Source organism: Paramormyrops kingsleyae, chromosome 25, assembly GCF_048594095.1.
Source record: "Paramormyrops kingsleyae isolate MSU_618 chromosome 25, PKINGS_0.4, whole genome shotgun sequence".
In the NCBI taxonomy this organism is placed as follows: Eukaryota; Metazoa; Chordata; class Actinopteri; order Osteoglossiformes; family Mormyridae; genus Paramormyrops; species Paramormyrops kingsleyae.
Genome location: NC_132821.1, coordinates 22,872,141 through 22,891,131, shown reverse-complemented (window position 1 = coordinate 22,891,131; position 18,991 = coordinate 22,872,141). Strand labels below are relative to the sequence as shown.

Below are 18,991 nucleotides of genomic sequence, written 5' to 3'. Positions count from 1 at the left end.
GGGAAAACTTTATCCAGTGCTGGGTTATAGGGAAGGTGGAGCCTATCAAGAGACTGGGCAGAAGGTGAGGCTCCACACAAGACGGGGTGGCCGTCCATCACAGGGCATACGTGCTCATGTAGAGATACGGATGCGTCTAGCAGGAAAGCCATGAGTCCACGGCCCAATACTGCAGGACTGAGGTTTCAGTGCTACCTGCCGAGCCACTGTAGAGCCAAAGCCAGGCTCAAACTAGCAACTATCCGATCACACGCACAGAGGCTTAGCCCACTGAGCCACACACTGCGCCCTAAAATTCCACTCGTTTGGAGAAGAGTCATTAGCCTTTACCTTTTATGGAGAAAGTGACTGCGGTGGATTATGGGAACTGATCCTGCCCCGCCTTTACCTTCCCACTGTGACTGGGAGAGGGTGGCTGACAAGGCAGTCATGGTCACATGACAGTTAATGGAACATGCTGTCCAATAAAAACATCCCATGGTGCAGCTGGACGAGGTAGGTGGTCAGCGTGGCTTCTGGGACATACAGACACTATCTTAGGCCCCTTCCTGCTGGCAGGTGCCTCACCGTTTCGTGTTGCTCTCAAAATCATGTCACAAGCTCTGACCGTTTTGTGCATCTTGATGTCATTTCAATGTTTGGCCAGCAGGGGGCAAATGCAGACGTTTAGTGCCAGCACAAAGCCTCCCAGCTTGTTATTCTCAGCGCAGTTATAAGGGTGAAATATTAATGTTCGTAAGATTTCTACATTTCTAATTTCATATCAAGCATGTATTAATAATGAATAAATGTGTCTTGAATCCATTCTGTGCTTTTAAAAGCTGCACCTTACTCATTTAAGGGGCATTTTGCTAACTGCTAGGCTAACCCAAATTTATCTCTCCACTCATCTTCCTCCCCTCTATGCCAAATACCATCCCATCCACAATAAGAATACGTGGACCCACCATTGCTTATTAGGTCCCATAAAGAGAAAGCGGAACAGCGTTAAATACTCTGTATAAAACTTTATTTATAATACAATGGAAGTATAATCGGCACAGTAACTGGAAAGGTGGAAAACAGTCCACCCCAAGTAGACCTGGGCACAGATACAATATGATACACCTTCAGAATGCACCGACGCTTGTCCGCCGAAAGTCATATGTATATACATATATATATATATATATATCTCTATTTATTCACAAGTTTACGGTACAGTACTCTCCCCATTTTGTGTACGCCTGACAGAAATGTCAAGCCCCCTCCCCTGTACCACACCCCTGGCCAACCAAAAAAAAAAAAACTGTAAAATAAAAGGTGTAGAGAAGCAGCCTGAACCACTCTCAGGGCAAAAGAGCCAGAGGACGACCGTTAGCATTAGCCGTTAGCAGTATTAGCCATTAGCGGTGTAAGCCTTGTCCGCCGCAGTGGTCGCCCAGCCTGCATGTCATGTTTGCGCTTGTGGGTGTGCCAGACGGGTGAGGTTGCGGTCAGTCATACAGGACACAGACTGCATAGAAATAGCCTACGTTTCATGTACGAAACTATACATCTGAGATTACAGAAGCACCACCCCTACCCCAACCCAGTTACTATGGTGGCAGGGAATTCAAAGTGTCCAAAAGCAGCTAGGAACCTGGGCCATTTCTGGACCTTCCCTATGCATGTCCTGAACATGTCTCGGGCCTGTCCTGGGCATATCCTGGTCTTGTCTCGGGCCTGTCCTGGGCATGTCTCGGGCCTGTCCTGGGCATATCCTGGTCATGTCTTGGGCCTGTCCTGGGCATATCCTGGTCATGTCTGGGGCCTGTCCTGGGCATATCCTGGCCATGTCTTTGGCCTGTCCTGGGCATATCCTGGACATGTCTCGGGCCTGTCCTGGGCATATCCTGGTCATGTCTTGGGCCTGTCCTGGGCATATCCTGGTCATGTCTGGGGCCTGTCCTGGGCATATCCTGGTCATGTCTTGGGCCTGTCCTGGGCATATCCTGGTCATGTCTGGGGCCTGTCCTGGGCATATCCTGGCCATGTCTTTGGCCTGTCCTGGGCATATCCTGGACATGTCTTGGGCCTGTCCTGGACATGTCTTGGGCCTGTCCTGGGCATATCCTGGTCATGTCTTGGGCCTGTCCTGGGCATATCCTGGACATGTCTTGGGCATCTCTGCCTCTTCAGTACCTTTGCCCACCCTTGCTTCCAGTGAGCTCTGAAATCTTGTGGTTGACACTCCCCTGTTCTTTCAGCTGTCATTCACCTTGCATTCTCGCTTCTAAGCAAATTCAAATTATTTCAGACTTTCTGAGTCACCTCACAGGCCACAGGGGTGGTCAGGTGACTTGCGGGACATGTTGAACTTCTCTAAATCCTTCATGGTTGTGTAACACTCGGCACCAGTCCTTTCCAGTGCGTTCTACACCATGGGCGATAACAGGAGCCCTTATAGAATATCAGCCCATTTCAGTTCCATTGGATTCCTTTGGGGGGGGGGGGGGGGGTGAGCTCACATAAAAATTGACACCCCCTGGATATGCCTACATCACACATAATAGCGGGAGGTTCTGTGCAAGTTTTAAGTCACCTGGTTGTTTATTTGACAAGTTTACATAGTACATTTTTTAAAGGTCACATGTTCCTTAACATGAATGTAAACTCTTTATGGAAAAAAAAACTTTTCTCCTTCACTGGACAAACTGGAAAGGAAAAAAAAGGTAAATGCAAAGAGCTGGTCTGACAATGCATCAGTGTGGAATTAATCTCATTTCCTGTAAACTTATCAAAAGAACAGGTCTCCATACTTATTGCCTCACCTCTAAAAAACAGAGGGAGCTATTGGATTCACTCAGACTGCTTTAATACTACGTTGGAACCTGCCCTGGGAGACAGAAGGGGAACATCAGCTGCCATTATAGATTGTAGTTTTTCCTTCATCTCCCTAGGTCTTCCTCTTCATTTACACATAATAAAACAGTAATATGATGGCTGCTTTTGTTGCTAAGGAACAGTAACCAGGATGTTTTGGAGCTGCCATGGGGATCACCAACGCGGTCAGTGTGATGGAAGCGACACAGTGGGGCGGGGCTAGGTGGTGGGCGGTGTCCCATGCAGAGGGACAGCCCTGATTCGAACGCTGATTTGGGGGCGGGTTTTACGAAGGACCCTCCATTCAAGTAAATTACCCCACCACTCAGACGAGAAGTCCTCAGCACGATTTGGCAAGGAGTGCAAAGTAAAAAGAACTCAAGAGGGTGGGGGGGAGCACCGAGGTTCATCCAGGTGCCATACGGACTTCACCACATGGGGGGGGGGGGGGGTTCTTCTCAAAGCCTGGCCCAGAGTCCTTCCTTGTCATATATACACTATACTCTTTTTTTGCCGTTTAGAACATTTACGAAAATATAATACAAAAATTTTATACAGGAAATATAGACTTAACTTCTTAAAAACTTTTTTTTTTGTATGCAGATTTTTTTTTTTTTTTTTTTTGCATCTTTTTATGGGCCCCACTGGCTGGTGAGGTCATGTTTCCCCCCCCCCCCCGGCGTTACGGGCCAGACTGTTAAGGGCCGCGGGCTGACGGAGCTGCCGGTGAAACTGCCAGACGTCGGGATAAACTGCACGCAGGCGGAGCTCCGCCTGCTACTTAAGTTTGTAAATATATGTGTATATATTCAGAAAAAAAATAAGGAAAAAATATGGAAGCGCTTAAAAAGATTCGAGATAGACCTGAAAGATACAATTTCCATAGTTAAATGAAAAAATATATAATTAAGGGTAAATCCACTGGGAAAGGTGAACGAGAAGAAATCTACTCTCTCGCTCTCCTTCTCTCGCTCTCCTACTCGGCGACTTCTCCTCCACGCCATCCGGCTGGTCCCCCCCCCACCCCTTTTGTTCCCTTATTGTTTTTGCCTGTCTCAAGTAGAATTGGCAAGCCAACCTGAAACCGCAGCGCGCACAGCCGTTGACAGTTCCCGTCGAGCCTCGCCGAAACGTGACGCTGTGAGCCTTTGGCACCCGTTTTCAGTCCACCATGAAGACGGCGAAACACAAAGAGGGACACGGGGGCTGCGAGAGCCTGCATGGCCGAACAAAGACCTCCTACCTCACCCAGTCTGCCATCCCTCTAGACTACAACATCACAACACCCCCCTATATTGTCTGGGATTCTGGAGACCTCCCCATTCCCAGAACTACAGCGGGAGATACCAAGCACACATGAGAGGGGCGTCTCTTCACGACGCTCTCAGCACAGATCATAATCACAGGTGAGGAATGTGGGACTAACATTTGACTAAATTTAACAGACCAGAGTTAGTGGCATAGTACTGAAATTCAGCATTGGTAAGTTTCTGTGCAAGACGATGGGACAGTCTTACGAAACGTCAGTGCATTTTTCTGAGATTTAGGCTGCCGTGGTTGGATTTAGGTTGATATTCACTAAACTGTGTCAGTACAGACATCTGACTATGTTGGCAGACAGAATGGAAGTAGGCGTATATTAGAAATTAGATAAAACGCCAGTCAGCGCAGGCCAAACCTTCAAAAAGTGCTCTCGTCTGTAATCTATCAATAGCGAAACGCAGCGTGATGAAGGACCACAGCCATATTCCTCAATGGAAAGTTCCAGAAAAATGCAAGTGTTCAGTCAGTTGTCTGATTCTTCCCCGTGAGCGCCAAAAAACCCCGTGGGGAATTAAGATAGCTTTGAAGTTGACGGATGTTAAAATGTCTGGAAATTTCCATGTCTAAGTGCCATTTTTAAATGAAACCAGCAAACGATCTTCATTTGCTAATCACACACACGCGCAGATACACACACACACACACACACATACATACACACACGGTTGGGTGTTCTTGTTGGCAAGCCAAAGCTACACTACAGTTTCTCACTACAACAAACTGCTCTTCTGTCTGAGATTATAACTGTGGCAAATGAAGTGGGGCGGGGGGGGGGGAGGTAAAGAGAGGAGGATGAAGGGGACGTCACAAGTGGCATTGTCTGCGGTCCCATTCTTGGAAGCCAGGCCGTTTCCGCCCCACATGGGGCAAATCAACGAAGGTGGTGCATTTGGGTCGCTGGGCGGAGCCGGGGAGTGCGCTTAGGAATGGCAGGACTGAAGTCTGTGGGAATGTGTGTAGCTGCCGGAGCTGGAGGCGGAGCCTGGGCTGGAGGAGGAGCCTGGGCTGGAGGCGGAGACTGGGCTGGAGGCGGAGACTGGGCTGGAGGCGGAGCTGCTCCGTGTGCTGTAGTGGTCCTCCTCAGCGTCGCTCACGCTGCCCATGCTGTCGCCCTCTCCCGGGGTGAACTCCATCCCCTCAATGTCCACCTCTGCACAGACGGAAACAGATGGATGGTCACTACCCCGCAGCACCGACCCTCTCTGAAAAAAAGGTGAGGCCAATGTGTAAACCTGCCCATCACATCGCTGCTGAAATAGTTTCGGGCCTGATTCTGTGGTAGGCCCTCTGGGGCAGCCAACACCTGAACAACCTGCTGCATCGTACCGTGTATTCTGTACAAAACATATGAATTTCACCACTCAGTATATTCTGTGGGCTGCCTGGCAGAGTAACCTGCAACCCCCCCATGCCGGGCTTGTTAGTTCTGGTTTCAAGCATCCTGGGGTTGGCCCAAAAAAGCCAGCAGGCAGACCCAGCTTATACCACATCCTACCGCATACACATCCTGAGGTGTGATGCTCACATCCTGGTACCCAACCAGATACTTCCAGGAAGCCTTAAAGAGCTACGGGGGAGTTCATTACGCGGCCGCCATTTGGGGGGGGGAGTTCTTGCGGTCTGTGCGGATTTCGGCCTGGACTATTGCTCTGGCCGGTGACGGCTGGTTGGCTGGTGACCCCCACGGCAAGCGACCCCTACCATGTAAAGATTTACTCATCAGCCCCTGCAAGCCGGAAGCTGCGTGTTACATCACAGTATTCCTGTAAAGGAGGGGCGGGCCGGAGGGGGGGGTTTACCACTAAGTCAACGTGTGAGTCAGCACTCTGCGGCGAGTCGGAGCGCACAGGGGGCCTGTACCTTGCTCAGAGTCGGTGGAGATGGTGGAGCCCATGCTGTCGGTCCGGACGCGCTCCAGGCCCGAGACGGAGAGCTGCTCCAGGCGCCGTTTGAGGTAGCGGTGCTCCCGCTGCAGGGCCTCCTTCACGTTCAGCGCTTTGCGGTCCTGCTCCTCCAGCTTCTGCACAGTACGAACATGCAGACGTGGTGAGCGGAAGGCCCCCCCTGTGATCAGCAGGGCACCACCGAGTGTCACGGCCGGACCGGGACCGGGGATTTTACACAGATGGACATCGGCCATTCAGAGCCAAAGGGTGAGGGTTCAGAGTCCACGTCTATGATAGGTACTGTGCCATATCATCCATACTTTGTTCCCCACTTTGTCTATGATAGGTACTGTGCCATATCATCCATACTTTGTTCCCTACTTTGTCTTTGATAGGTACTGTGCCATATCATCCATACTTTGTTCCCCACTTTGTCTATGATAGGTACTGTGCCATATCATCCATACTTTGTTCCCTACTTTGTCTTTGATAGGTACTGTGCCATATCATCCATACTTTGTTCCCCACTTTGTCTATGATAGGTACTGTGCCATATCATCCATACTTTGTTCCCCACTTTGTCTATGATAGGTACTGTGCCATATCATCCATACTTTGTTCCCCAAATCTGTAGCCTGCTGCCTCTGACTGCCACAATCCAGTTTCTCACGTCCGCCATTATTTTGACCAAATGCTGGCTGATCCAATGCGTAGACTCAGCCACAAAGCCACCATTAACCACCCCCCCCCACCACCCAGATGGTCGTACCTTGATGTGCATCTTGGCCCGTTTGAGGAGGCTGAGGGTAGTGTGCCTGGTGCTGTCGGGCCCCAGCGGAACCAGCTGCTTCAGCTGCTCCAGGTACAGCCGCAGTTTGGCCCGTCTGTGAAGAAGAGAGACAGCAGGGTAAGGGGGGGGGCGGGCGTGTGGAGGAACTCACAGGAAGTGAGGCGCAAGACAGAGGGGGCGAGGGCGGGAACCTGCATACGTGGGGGCCGCCGTTCCCACTGAGTCGCAGCATCCCCGTGATGGGGCGCTCATGTCGCCAAGGTAACAGAAGACCGGGTACCACAGGGCTGACAAATGCTGCCGTTTGTTTGTTTATTTTTATTCTGAGTGCTGATAGAGGGGCAAACCGCATGAGCGAACGCCACGGAGATGTACCCGGACGCATATGACCCTCTGCCCCCCCCCCATGCCATGTAACGTCAGGGGCCGCCGCAGAACATTTTCGCTCTGACCTCATATCAGCAAAAGCACACGATGCATAACGTCCATTTGATTACATGCTGTGTGCTTCATGACGCAAGATAGGTCATCATTATCCCACTGCTATTTATAGGCATTTTAAGAGCAAGCAGGAAGCTGCCAAGTCTCTAGGTACCGAAAGGGGGGGGGGGGGTGGGGGTTACCTGCTCGGCGCCCTCTAGAGGTGCCTCCTACATTCTGCGCTGTTGCTGTGGTTTTTTTGAGGGGGCTTTTCTCCTTGTGAGCTTCACCACTACAAAAGGGCACGCTTTCGACCCGAGACAAACCAAAGGGCCCCAAACGTAGCCCAGGAGTAACAGCACGATATTCACAGATGGGGGGGGGGTGGGCATAGCAGTCTGAGAAAAATCAGATGTGACCTTGACTGTGGCGGGGGCAGCTGCAGGGTGATGTCGTCATGTCAGGCACAGTGTGGAAGATCATGTTTTTTTTGGGGGGGGGGGGGGGTGTTTCCATGGAGCTAGGCGAAAATACCCCAGAGCCAAGGATTTTACACCTATGGCCTCTCCAGATGGGGTCCGGGGGGGGGACATGTCTCGCCCACTGGTGCCGCCCAACCCGACAGTGCCCCCCTTGGGTTAGGTGAAGGTGACCACTGATAGACATACCAGTGTCAGTGGATAGAACCAGTTTCTTGGGCTCCGGGTCACTGCATAGGAATGCAAAAGTAGTCACTGAGGACACAATGACCCCCAAAGGGTCCTAGGTGGCGTCAGCGTGCTGCTCCCCTCCTCTCACGCGGGGGACACGAGAAAATCCACATGCTGGGGGCTGGGAATCTCACGTGGCGGCCCTGAAGCCCCAGAACCTGCCCCCAGGGCAGGGAATCAGCCCCCACCACTAGGACCCTCACTGGACACAGCACCACCAAAATAACAACAGGGTGCCTTAAAAATCCCACGGAAACAGCGAAACGACGAGCCTGCAGAACCCAGGAGGGAGGGGGGAAAAACAATCCGTGCGCAGGGAAGGAGGGGCTTCCGCGCGGGAGCGTGTGAACCCCCCCTCCAGTCCCTCCACGCCCTGTCCTCCCCGGAGACCCCCTGACCTCACCCCACCCTGCTGGTGCTCAAAGATGCAGGCAGGGGGGCCCCCCTCCAACCTGCCCACCCCCCCGGCTGGAAGGAGCCCAGGAGAGGCAGGAAGGGGGGGGGGGGGGCAATCCGCTGGAAATGTTGCTCTTTTAGTGAAGAGTAACAAGGGCCCATTGAGGACAGTGTATTCAGCTGTGGTGGGTGGGGCCAGTCACATGGACAGAGGGTGACCCCACCCTCAGCTTTTTTTTCCCCATGTTTATTTCCACCTGCACTCCTGACTCCCCCTGGCACACAGACCTGGCATCGGCTGGTGCTGAATGGGGAGCCAGAGGAGGAACTGGGAGACTGAAAGCAAACTGGCCAGGAAGAAGGTATTCGTGTTTTTTTTTTGGGGGGGGGGGCGCAGTAATTACTTTCCCAGCCTCGCACAAACCCGTACGCCCAGCCTGGCAATCCCTCTCACGTGCAGCGTTCAAACTATGCAATAAAAAAAGGATAGACCTCTTGTTTTTTAGTAATAGGAAGCCCCCCCCTGGGCTACTCTGTCACTAAGGCCGGGATGATTTACGTCTTCCAACACACAGACCCCTGTGAAGCCTGGGGCGGCCCCAGGGGGGCGCCTCTCTCCCCGTCGCCCAGCTGCACCGTCCTGTCCCGCTAGGACTCTCACGCGTTGCCATTCAGGGGGCCAGCTGATGCAGGCCGGAGAACATGCTGGAAATGCACACTCAGAGGGGGCAGATGGGACGGCTCGTTCTGGGAACATGCCGTCAGAGGCGGCGTGCGGACCCTGGTTCCGCGCCCTGCGCGGGGGGGGGGGGGGGGAATGGCGGCCGTGACCTCCGGGCACCAGCGAGTGGACGGGCTGCCCACCAGTCCTGCCACAAACTGTAGGCGGGACCTCGGTCAGGCAGAGTCGCCGGCTTCCTGCTGAAATTGACCTTTGAACCCTGGGACCTGGGCTGGCCAGCCCCAGCTGGGTGACCTCGCACGTGTGCCGCAGATTACAGGCAGTCTGCGAGCCGTGTCGACCCCCTCCCCAACCCCCTTCCCCAGACTTACAGCCCCACCCCCCTGCTTCTGCAGAACACAGTGTACAGATGCAAATCAGCCCTTTCTCTGTGTCCCACAGCCAGGCAGAGACACCAGAGCCTGCTCCTTTTCAGAGCCAGTCTGACACCCCCCCCCCGCCCGCAAACAGCATGCCAGCCACGCTGTCGGACCCTGAGAGGAAGAGTTCAGTGCTCATGAACCATCCCTGCAAAGCAGTACCTCGATGCCCCTCCCCACACCACTCCCCCTGGCTCATTCCATTGGGTAAGAGGTCACCCTGCAGCCACTGTAAGCTCCCCCCCCCAAAAGCATGCTGTTGTGTGCCCGTCCTTGTTTTAGCTTGAAGCTAAAACGCAGTCGGGTGGGGAGAGTAGTAACTTACACTCGGCCGCCCTCTGTACGCGCTTTACAATTTCAACGGCATACGGATGTGGCAGACTGGTGTCATAAAAACAATATCTCCCTCGATACAGATAAAACCAAGATAATTGTCGACCCAAGGAGGAGGAGGGAGTTGCACGCATCACTGAACATAGGCGATGCGGGTGTGGAAAGAGTGAAACGTGAGGATCTCAGCTGGAGACACCATACATCACCAGGCAGCCCCAACAACGGCTGCGATTTCTGAGAAGATTAAGAAAGTTTGGAATGCCAGCCAAAATTCTAGGTAACTTCTACAGCAGTACCATTCGTAGCCTCGGAGGATGCGCCCCCTCCACCCAAAAACAAGACGAACAAGCACCACATACACAAGCACGATGAGATCCATCTTAACCGCTGCTCCACCCGCTGGCCCACAGGTGCGCCTGTCTGAGGCTGCTCCCCACGCGTTTAAGGTCTGAGCGAGCAGACAGCCATGGTGTGCGGCGTGGTCGGTGGCTTCGTGATCCCAGGCAGATAAGAAATGTCAGCCCGGCCCGGGACGGCACCGGCATGTGCCGTGGGCGAGCATGCGCATGTAGGGCCGTGCATGTGCACCCCCTCCCCTGGGCCAGACGGCTTCAGCTCAGGTCTCGCTCCGTGGCATGCGCACGCACACATGCATGACCGCTGCCGTCGTCACCTTGGAAATGCTACATCTCTCGTGTTTACCTCTCCTCAGCTCGCTCCAGTTTCACTTTCGATTTCTTATTTTTTGGTTTTTTGTTTTTTTTTTTTAAAGAGGGGAGATGGCAGTCCGGTAGAGGCGGCACTGACACACAGTGACTTCCCGCTTCCTCACAGTGTGCCAGGAAGGGCAGATCACACACCCCCCAACCCTCACTGCACCGTCAGAGCACTAAAGCAGCGCCCCTTAAACTGCCTCTCGACACAGCCCCCTGCCCATTTCCAAAGGGGCATTAGAGGTAGGGCATAGAGGCACAGTGCATCGGGGTCAAATTTAACGCGTGTAGAGCTCTTTAACTTCATTTTGTTTTGAGCTCAAATGGGCGCCAGAACAACCCCGATCACTCTGAAGACCCATCTGGTTTGTTCTGACCCATGGGGTCAGCTGGTTGGCGTGATTCAAAAACCTGGGGGCAGAGAGGCCGCTCTGCCCCCACCCCCACGGGGTAATATCCAAGACTGGCAGCCCTCTGACATGACAGCCCAGGAATGCAGACATACCCGCCTCCCCATGCATGGGGGGTGGGGGCGGTTAAACACCGTCCCAAACGGCATCGAGTCGCTTGCCAAAAACCTAAAGATATCCCCACTGACAAGTTGGAACAGGAAGCCATTCAGGTGACTCCCCAGATGTGAAAAAAATGTGGTGGGGGGGGTGGTGCCGATTGTTGATCAAGGAAACACAAAACCCAGCGTATGTGAGTACGGCAAGAGTGACTGCCATACAAGTAGAAGATACGAGGAGACTCATTCGTGGCTGACAGATGTGTGACAAGATCCGTTAAATTACTTTTATTTATTTTGTTGGTTTACCTGGCCGATGTGTATGTCACGGGGCTAGCGTGAATTTAACAAGCGGAAGCGGCATAACACACACTTAACACATGACGCTCCTTACCCCCCCCCCCCCCCACAACACCGGGAGGGGGCTGCCCTCCACCGAATCATGATGAAAAATCCACCAGAGACAATAAACCCGTAACACAAGAATTCACCTCCAGCGAGTGTGGAACAGACCTGCCCATTTCCCCATGGGTGTCATGTGATCGCGGCGCGTGTTTGTATAGTCATATGATCTCTGTGCGTATGAAGCCATGTGCTCTGTGTACGTGTTGAAGCTGTTCGGCCTGTGTTTTCATGTGCTGTGTGTGTGTATGTCTCTGTGTGTTCACGCTAGTGTGACGCGGTGAGCGTGTTTTCTGAGGCTAGGATACACAACAGAGTGCAGACTGGGTGTTCCTAGGGCAGTCGGGGGGGATCTGCCTGTTTTTCAGAGGCCATGGGCCTCCAGACCACCCCCCCCCCACAATTCCATCCCTCCCCAATTATATTTGTTATTAAAAATAAAATGGGAAAATAAGACGTGGTCGCGTGACAGAGTAAAGCTGCTGTTGGGGAAGTGCACGAGTACGACTTCACGTGGCACTGGAAGGACTGGATGACGTGACTCAGGTGTCATGCATGTGCGGGGGGGGGGAACACGCCCGGTTTCCGTAAGCACGACACACCCCCGGTCGTGCTCCCTGCGCGGCTGAATCCTAGGGCCGGGGCCAGTATGCTGAGTAAATAAACACCAGAGCATTGTGGGTTAAAATCCCAGTGGCCTCTTGGCTCTGTGACTCCATGTCCCCCACCCCCCCCCCCCGTTTTAGGAAAGCTGGTGTCCTTCTCCAGACTCTTTTCTTCACTTTGAACAACTTCCTGTTGTTCGGAGCAAACAAGGAACTTCATGCGGCTCCCTGACGCAGGAGGAAGGATTTTTTTTTTTTTTAAATAAAGGAATTTTAAAAAATGACTCTGGCAGGGAGGGCGGCTGACAGCCAGTGGGCAGCGGGACAGACACGGCCTCCATGTTGCTGAGTCAGTGCAGTGGGGGCGGGGGGGGGGGGGGGGGGAGGCTGTAAGCCCCTCTGCAACAGAAGTAGGAGGGGGGGACCCTCAGCTGCACAGCTCTTTCGCATTTCTCTCGCTCTGCCCGAAGAATACCAAGCCAGCAACCCCCAGAAAGCTGCCGGGACAGCCCCCGGCCGGGAATGTAAAACTCGGGTGGAGGAAGGAGAGGCAGGACTCTTCTATACCCTGGAGGGTAGGAGAGGAACCCTGGGCGCCACCTCTACCTGCCATCACCCATACAGCAGCTTGGGCGCACGTGGCAGTCCGAACGGCAGCACTCACAAACACAGCAGACCACATACTTGAAAGTGGACCGAATCTCCGCAGCTTTGGGCTCCATCTGCTAAAACTGACAGTTAGAGCTAGACCATGATGTCACATGACCCAGACTGGAGGGGGCTCTCAAAGGATGGAGGATGACACACCTGTCTGATGGGGCGGAGACCGTCACCCCGGTGAGGCCATCTGAGGTTTAATTACAGGCCTGAGCAGGTAGCCTTCGGCCTATTGACTTCATCAAGGTCCACAGCCGAAAACAGAGCTCCTCACACAACATGGACTCCAGGTGGGTAATTAGTGACAGCCAACCCGGAAAGGACCTCGAGCAAAGGACTGCCGAATTCTCCTAGTGGCCTTAGAAATCCAGGCTCAAACACCATAGTCAAGGTCAGGCACAAGCATCCTCGCCCCATAGACGTGGCCCAACTGCCCTGCCCACATTCCCTGGCTGCCCCTCAAGCCCGGGAGATGCCGCCTCCCTCCCTCAGGCTGCGATCTAACCGTCTTCACCTCCTGTCTTTAAAAGCAGCTTTCGCAGTAGGCCGGGAGGCCAACAGTCCTCCAAGAAATCAAAACCAAGCGTGTCATCAACGCCAAAGTAGTTTCACAAAATATTGTGCTAGTTACAGTCCTGCAACGCCTTTCCAATGAAGGTGGGGGGGGGAGGCTCGTCGAACGAAACACTCAGGAAATCCATCGCAAGAGAAGCAATCGTTGTCATAACCTGCTAGCCAAAACCGGCAAACGGCTCACATGAAACTGCAATAAAATGGGTGGGGAAACGAGGGCCACGCCACTTTACACGAAACGCACTTCTCAAAAGCTTCCGGAAATCGCCCGGCCACACCATGGAAGCCAGAGGGGCTGACGTCACATCGACCCATGCCGGGCATCACCAGAGAGACGACAGCGGGCTCTCCCTCTCCGCCGCGGGCCAGAACACGTCTCCCAAAGCCGGCACAGTCACACTCCACTCGGATGCACGTGATCCCGACACACGTGGCCTTGCGTCAGCAGACACGTGAGCTGGCCAGAACTCGAACCTTGATATGCCAGCTCCTCACACCGGAGGCTGCCGCCCCTAAACCCCGACCCTTTCATTCGGTTGTGAAAAAAAGGCTGCTACCCCTAGTCGTTTTCACAAAAACAGACAACCTCAGCCACAATTTCCCTGGAACGTGAGCGAGACCAAACGAGTTCAACTAACAGCTATTAGTCACACATTTGCCCCAAAACTTTTTTTTTTAATTCTGACCCTTTAAGGGGGTAAGATGGCGCATTGGGATCTGGGTGCTGAAGTCTGCCTGGTACCAGAAAACAAACAAATAACCGCATTAGAAGTTTTGAAAAGGCATACTCCTCTTCCTCCTCTTTCAAAGCCCGGCTACGGTCATCACTAAAAGCAGAAGGTAGGAGAAACCGGCAGAAATGCACCGTAGGACGAAGCGAAGGGCAAACCGAACCTCCGCGTCCCGCACGTCAGTGGGAAAGGGCCGTCCCACATATCGGGAAATCTGTCGAAAGCTTTCGCCAGAAACACAAGTGAAAGGCAACGTGTGTCTTAGAGACGTTGCACCACTGACTGAGCTAGAGCGAAAAAGAAAAAAAAGAACCTCAGAGTCATGCCGCTGTCAAAATACAGTGACGCAGGTCCTTTGAAGTCTGAATTCCTCACCAAGTACCACACGGCCTTAAATGAAGACACGTCACGCGAAGCGGCAGGGGAAAAAATGGAAGAAAAAAATATCTACCGTAATACAGACACTGATATGTTGACTTTTGTTTCCCAAAACCTTTCACCCTATTTTTTAAGCTACATTTAATTGTACAGTCAGTTAGATCTATTTCAATGTGGCCCGGATGGAATAATTATATTTGTGACAAGAAATCGGTGCCATACACGGTAAGACATCTTAACTTTAATAGAGATGAAAATCTAAGGGTAGCTCCTCTGCACTCAGACCAGACACAAATCATCACTCAGTGGAGTGTGCCATTAGTTTTTGGTAAGAGGTTCAAAAACACAGTACTAAGTGTTTTTGAACCTCTGGAGCTTATGGTTTGAATAGTCAGGGGTTCCTGGTCCTGGGGGGCTCAGGTGATCATGTAGGAGTGGGGGCATGGGGGGGGGGGGGTTACTTTGCGTACTCACCTGGTTTTCTCTAGCTCGTTGTGTGATGACCTGGAAAGACAGGAAAAAAACAGCGAGAGAGGTTAGCGGGGGGGGGGTTAGATACGACCACGTTCCTGCTGGTGACGAATGCGACCGGCGGCGGAGGAACAGAGGGACGGCATGCAGGGAACGAGGAGGCCAGAAAAAGATCAGAACTTTGGTTACGGGCCAAAGCTGGAAGGAAGTGCGGTGGGGCAAAATGCTGGGGGGGGGGGGGGGGGGTTGGGTATGCTAGGAGGCAAATAAAGAAATACATCCCCAAAACTCAGCGAAAAACGGCGCTCCGGCCAACACGTGTCCCAGGCCCAGTTCTGCGCCCTTGGACTGCATGGGCCGACGCGCTGCTGGGCCGAGCAGCTGCGACCAGCGGATACCGCATGGCAAACAGCCAAGAAAGCGCTCCCAGGGCCCGTGCCCGGCGCCAGGGTGAGGGCAGGCGAGGCCACGGGCCTGCAGAGCAGGGCGGGCGAGACGCTGGGCACCAGGCGGCTGTACAGCACTGAGGAAGACGCCAAACGAGTTGGGTCCACCAGACAACCCCCAAGAGCAAGACAAGAAGGAGGAACTGTAACAGGATGCTGCATGTAAATACTGACTGCAGCTCTGGTCTTTGCGCATGCAACGATAAAGTGTAAGAATCTGGGATAGCTTATGAACGTCGTTGTATTTTACATTCAACGTTTGCGTTTCGACGCCGTTTAAGGCTTCGGCTCGTCGTCTGACCTAAATCTGCCAGCAGCTGAACCAGGTGGCGAATCTGAACACAGGATGAAAAGTGGGCAAGGGGTTTGAGCCGGGACATCTGCGGAACAGCACCCCTCCACCCCGCCCGTCAGGGTCCTGCCAAACTGGGTCGGTGCAAAGAGATCCTCAAAGCGAGCGCAAAGTCATGCACCTGCCGCTGTGTGTATGTGTGTGCATGTGTGGTCTGGCCGCTCCAGAGAGGATTACACTGAAAAGCATTCTTTAAACAAACAAAATCATGAAAAAAAATACACACTTAAGGTGACAGCCATGTTGTCGCCAGGTCGTACCACGGCTATTTTCGGTAAGAATTTTGCACTGGGCGACGGACGATGACCTCTGTGCCTCGTGTAGGTCCGCACACAACTAAACTGGACAGTGACCCACGTACAGCTAAAAGCGGAGATCGTCGGCAATAAGGAAATCAAAACAGAAACGCGTGTCTGGCGTTAATCTTATTTAGAGGCCTTTCGAAAGGGGGTAGGTCTTGCAAGATTTATTTTAACGCTTAGGCTTTAAAGCCACAAACAAGATCAGCAGCGGCGACGTCACCGCGAGTTGGGATAGAAAAGACGCATTTTGTGCGCGCGTGTGTTTTCGTTATTCGAAGATTAGAGAAGTGCCTGCTTGCATCCAAAGAACGTGCAAATCAGGGACATGTGCTTCTTGTTCTGTGTGTGGGGGGGACATCACGAATACCAGCTGTGACGAAAGAAAATGCAAATACCTTGGAATGTCAGACAGGAAAAGGGGAGGGGGGGGGGGGTTGGGAACCCGGGACGCACGCAAACGCACCTCTTGCACCCCGCAACAAAAATACCCAAGAGACGCCTAACGAATTTTAACGCGTTTTTTTGCCTGTTTTTCTCCTTTCCGTCCGACGCCGCACGGGGCCCAGTTTTGACTAATTTCTCCCTCCCTGCTTTTCCTAATTTAATTTTTGCCTCTTTCTGTTTCCGATCCCGGGCAAATTGCTGCCACCTTTAAACGTTTATTATTATTATTATTATTATTGTTATTATTATTATTATTATTATTATTATTATTATTATTGATGATATTATTATTATTATTAATATCCTCTCTGTGTGCGCTCCACCACCCTGCCAGATCCTGGCGCTACAGCCTGCGGACTGTATCACAGTTTACAGCTCCAAACAAGTTCTATATCGAAAAACACGTGCGAAGTGAAAATGCACTTCGCTGATCAGGCCGGGGGGAGCGACAGAAACGCGGTTGCATAGAAAGACTGCCCAGGGACTAGCAGGCATACGAACGCACAAGCCGTAGACAGACAAAGAGGAAAAGGGTGCAAATGCAACTTTTTTGGGGGTGTGGGTACAGCTTCGATCGAGGGGCAGGGAGGCACCCTGGCTTTACGATAACCGCCGCGCAGATCGGGACTTAAAGGGATGTCAAGGCATGTAAAACCAGCTGTACAAGGCGGCTCGTCTGACACTTTACTGCGATCACACCGTAACGGGACCGGAGCTTAAATGTCACGCATCCGATGCACATGAATCAGTACACATGCTCTGCACAGCTACGGCAAAAGCAGGAAAACAAAGCGGAGGCGTGACATTATTTAATACGGGGGAGATGGGGGAGTGGGGTGTGGAGCTGGGGTTGGAGGGGGAGTCGAGGGTGGAAAAAAGTGAGTGAAAGCGAAGAAGGGTTTCGGGTAGGGAGGCGAGGACGCTGTACGCGTGGCAGTGTTTGTGCGGAGAGCCGGAGAGAGCCAAGCCCTGCAAGGGGAGAGGCATGGCGCCCGGCCGGCAGGGCAGGGCAGGGCTGGGGGCTCCTACTCTCTCGCACACACACACACACACACCGATCATCCATGTGCATATTTACCTATTGTTCTGCGCCTTTCTTGAAAGTGCCGAGGCTTTTGTTTTCTTGCCGGAAAAGTCGCTATTGAACGGTAAGACCGACGCGTAGCCGTGTTCTGCTTCTAGTGACAGAGCAAAAAAATAAATAAATAAACGAGCATCATTAGATCTGTTGTTGTTTTCCTCTCCCCGGAGCATGTGGTATACAATGCATCTGCTCTAGATGACGGTCTGGCTGGCGTTGCAGGGGCTCAGGCGGACGATCGTATGAACGCCCGAGCTTAGCATTAGTCCCAGGCAGAGAAAGCCATGGGCTGCGAAAAGACATCCAGGTGATGCCGGTGCAGACAGTCCCGCCGATCGACGACGCAGACTGTCACGCCGATCGGTTACGATGTTTTCATACGTGGGATGCAGTCAATGCAAATGGAAAACAAATGCAAGTGGACAGGGGGCAGCCGGGAAGGACCTGTAGGCGCCTATGCCCCTCTGTGCCCGGTCCCTGCATTTAACCAGCTGGCACCACCGATCGCATCAGTTAAGCCCTTATCCTAGGTGCGTGGTTACCAGCAAAAGCTGGCCGCTGGTACGTACACATTTGACGTGATAAAAAAATAATTAAACATATCCAAAGTGACATCATACCCACTCCGTGGCTAAAGCTATATAATGATCTCGTATTAATAGCTGTCCCATTGACCTTTATTTTAGTACGCTCTCCTATATATAAGTAGCCAACTAACTAGTTAACTAGTTTAGCGGAAAAAATACCTCTGTCTCTCCTCTCCAAGTATTCTGCAGCCTCCAGGAGAATTAAAAGAGAATTAAGTTCCATCTTGTTGTGTGTATTAAAATATATATATAAAAAATAAAATCTTATATACAAAAATGAAAATAAAAAGGTAAAAAAAAAAAACAAAAGGCGAAAACAATTAACTAAAACCGTGCGCGAGCAATATAAATTGCCATCCACTGAATCTGTTTGACTCCAAATGTATATGTACTGCTTTCTGCGAATAACTACTGCGAAGTGACAGGCGTTTCAACCAATCACGAAGCGGTATTGTTACGGGGACACTTTGCTTAGCCAATGAAAAAGCCATGTGTGTGGGGCTTACTGTATAATGTTGATATGTCACGAACCGTGCCCTGATTGGCTATGAGTGTGATAGGAGCAGACCCTAGCAACAGCACGTGTGACTCAGCCCCGTAATCTTTCATTGGTCTGACGTCTATCCACAGCTGCCGATTGGCAATGCTGCAAAGAATGGGCGTGTCCTCCAAGGACACTGTGAAACATGAACTTGAACAGGGCTGCCAGGGGTAACAGAATGGAAGTGGTCTTTCCCTGAGTCTTGGCGATTTTTTTTTTTAACTTTGCGTGACATTCATTTAAATTAAAAGAGATTTTTAAAAATTGAAAACTAACACGTGCACTTATAAGTAACCCCTTTCCTGCTTAAGTCACGCGTGGCAAAGTCATTTGCAAAATGACTTTAATGGTTACACTTTTTCCATGGTCTACTTCGACCTCCTCGTCTTAAAATATT

The 18,991-nt window shown here is 52.0% G+C and overlaps 1 protein-coding gene and 1 long non-coding RNA gene across 4 annotated transcripts; one reads left to right on the top strand and one right to left on the bottom strand.

The window, feature by feature from the left end:
- Positions 1–992: 992 nt before the first annotated feature.
- Positions 993–18,429, bottom strand: mxd4 (MAX dimerization protein 4). Of its 3 annotated transcripts, XR_011985555.1 has the most exons (8): positions 18,213–18,429; positions 17,464–17,563; positions 14,845–14,874; positions 6,823–6,937; positions 6,028–6,187; positions 2,112–5,317; positions 2,057–2,078; positions 993–1,957 (listed from the first exon to the last, which is right to left on the bottom strand). XR_011985555.1 is itself a non-coding variant. In XM_072707017.1 (6 exons), exons 1-6 carry the CDS (start codon positions 18,274–18,276, stop codon positions 5,088–5,090), a joined length of 699 nt encoding a protein of 232 aa, XP_072563118.1. In that variant the 5' UTR covers positions 18,277–18,429; the 3' UTR covers positions 993–5,087. The 3 variants fall into 3 exon arrangements, 1 of the variants encoding a protein (XP_072563118.1); XR_011985554.1 differs by having other exon boundaries at positions 993–2,078; XM_072707017.1 differs by having other exon boundaries at positions 993–5,317.
- On the top strand, positions 9,461–10,062 carry LOC140583079 (uncharacterized). Its single transcript, XR_011985866.1, has 2 exons — positions 9,461–9,677; positions 9,887–10,062. It is a non-coding gene; the product is annotated as an uncharacterized lncRNA (long non-coding RNA).
- Positions 18,430–18,991: the final 562 nt, after the last annotated feature.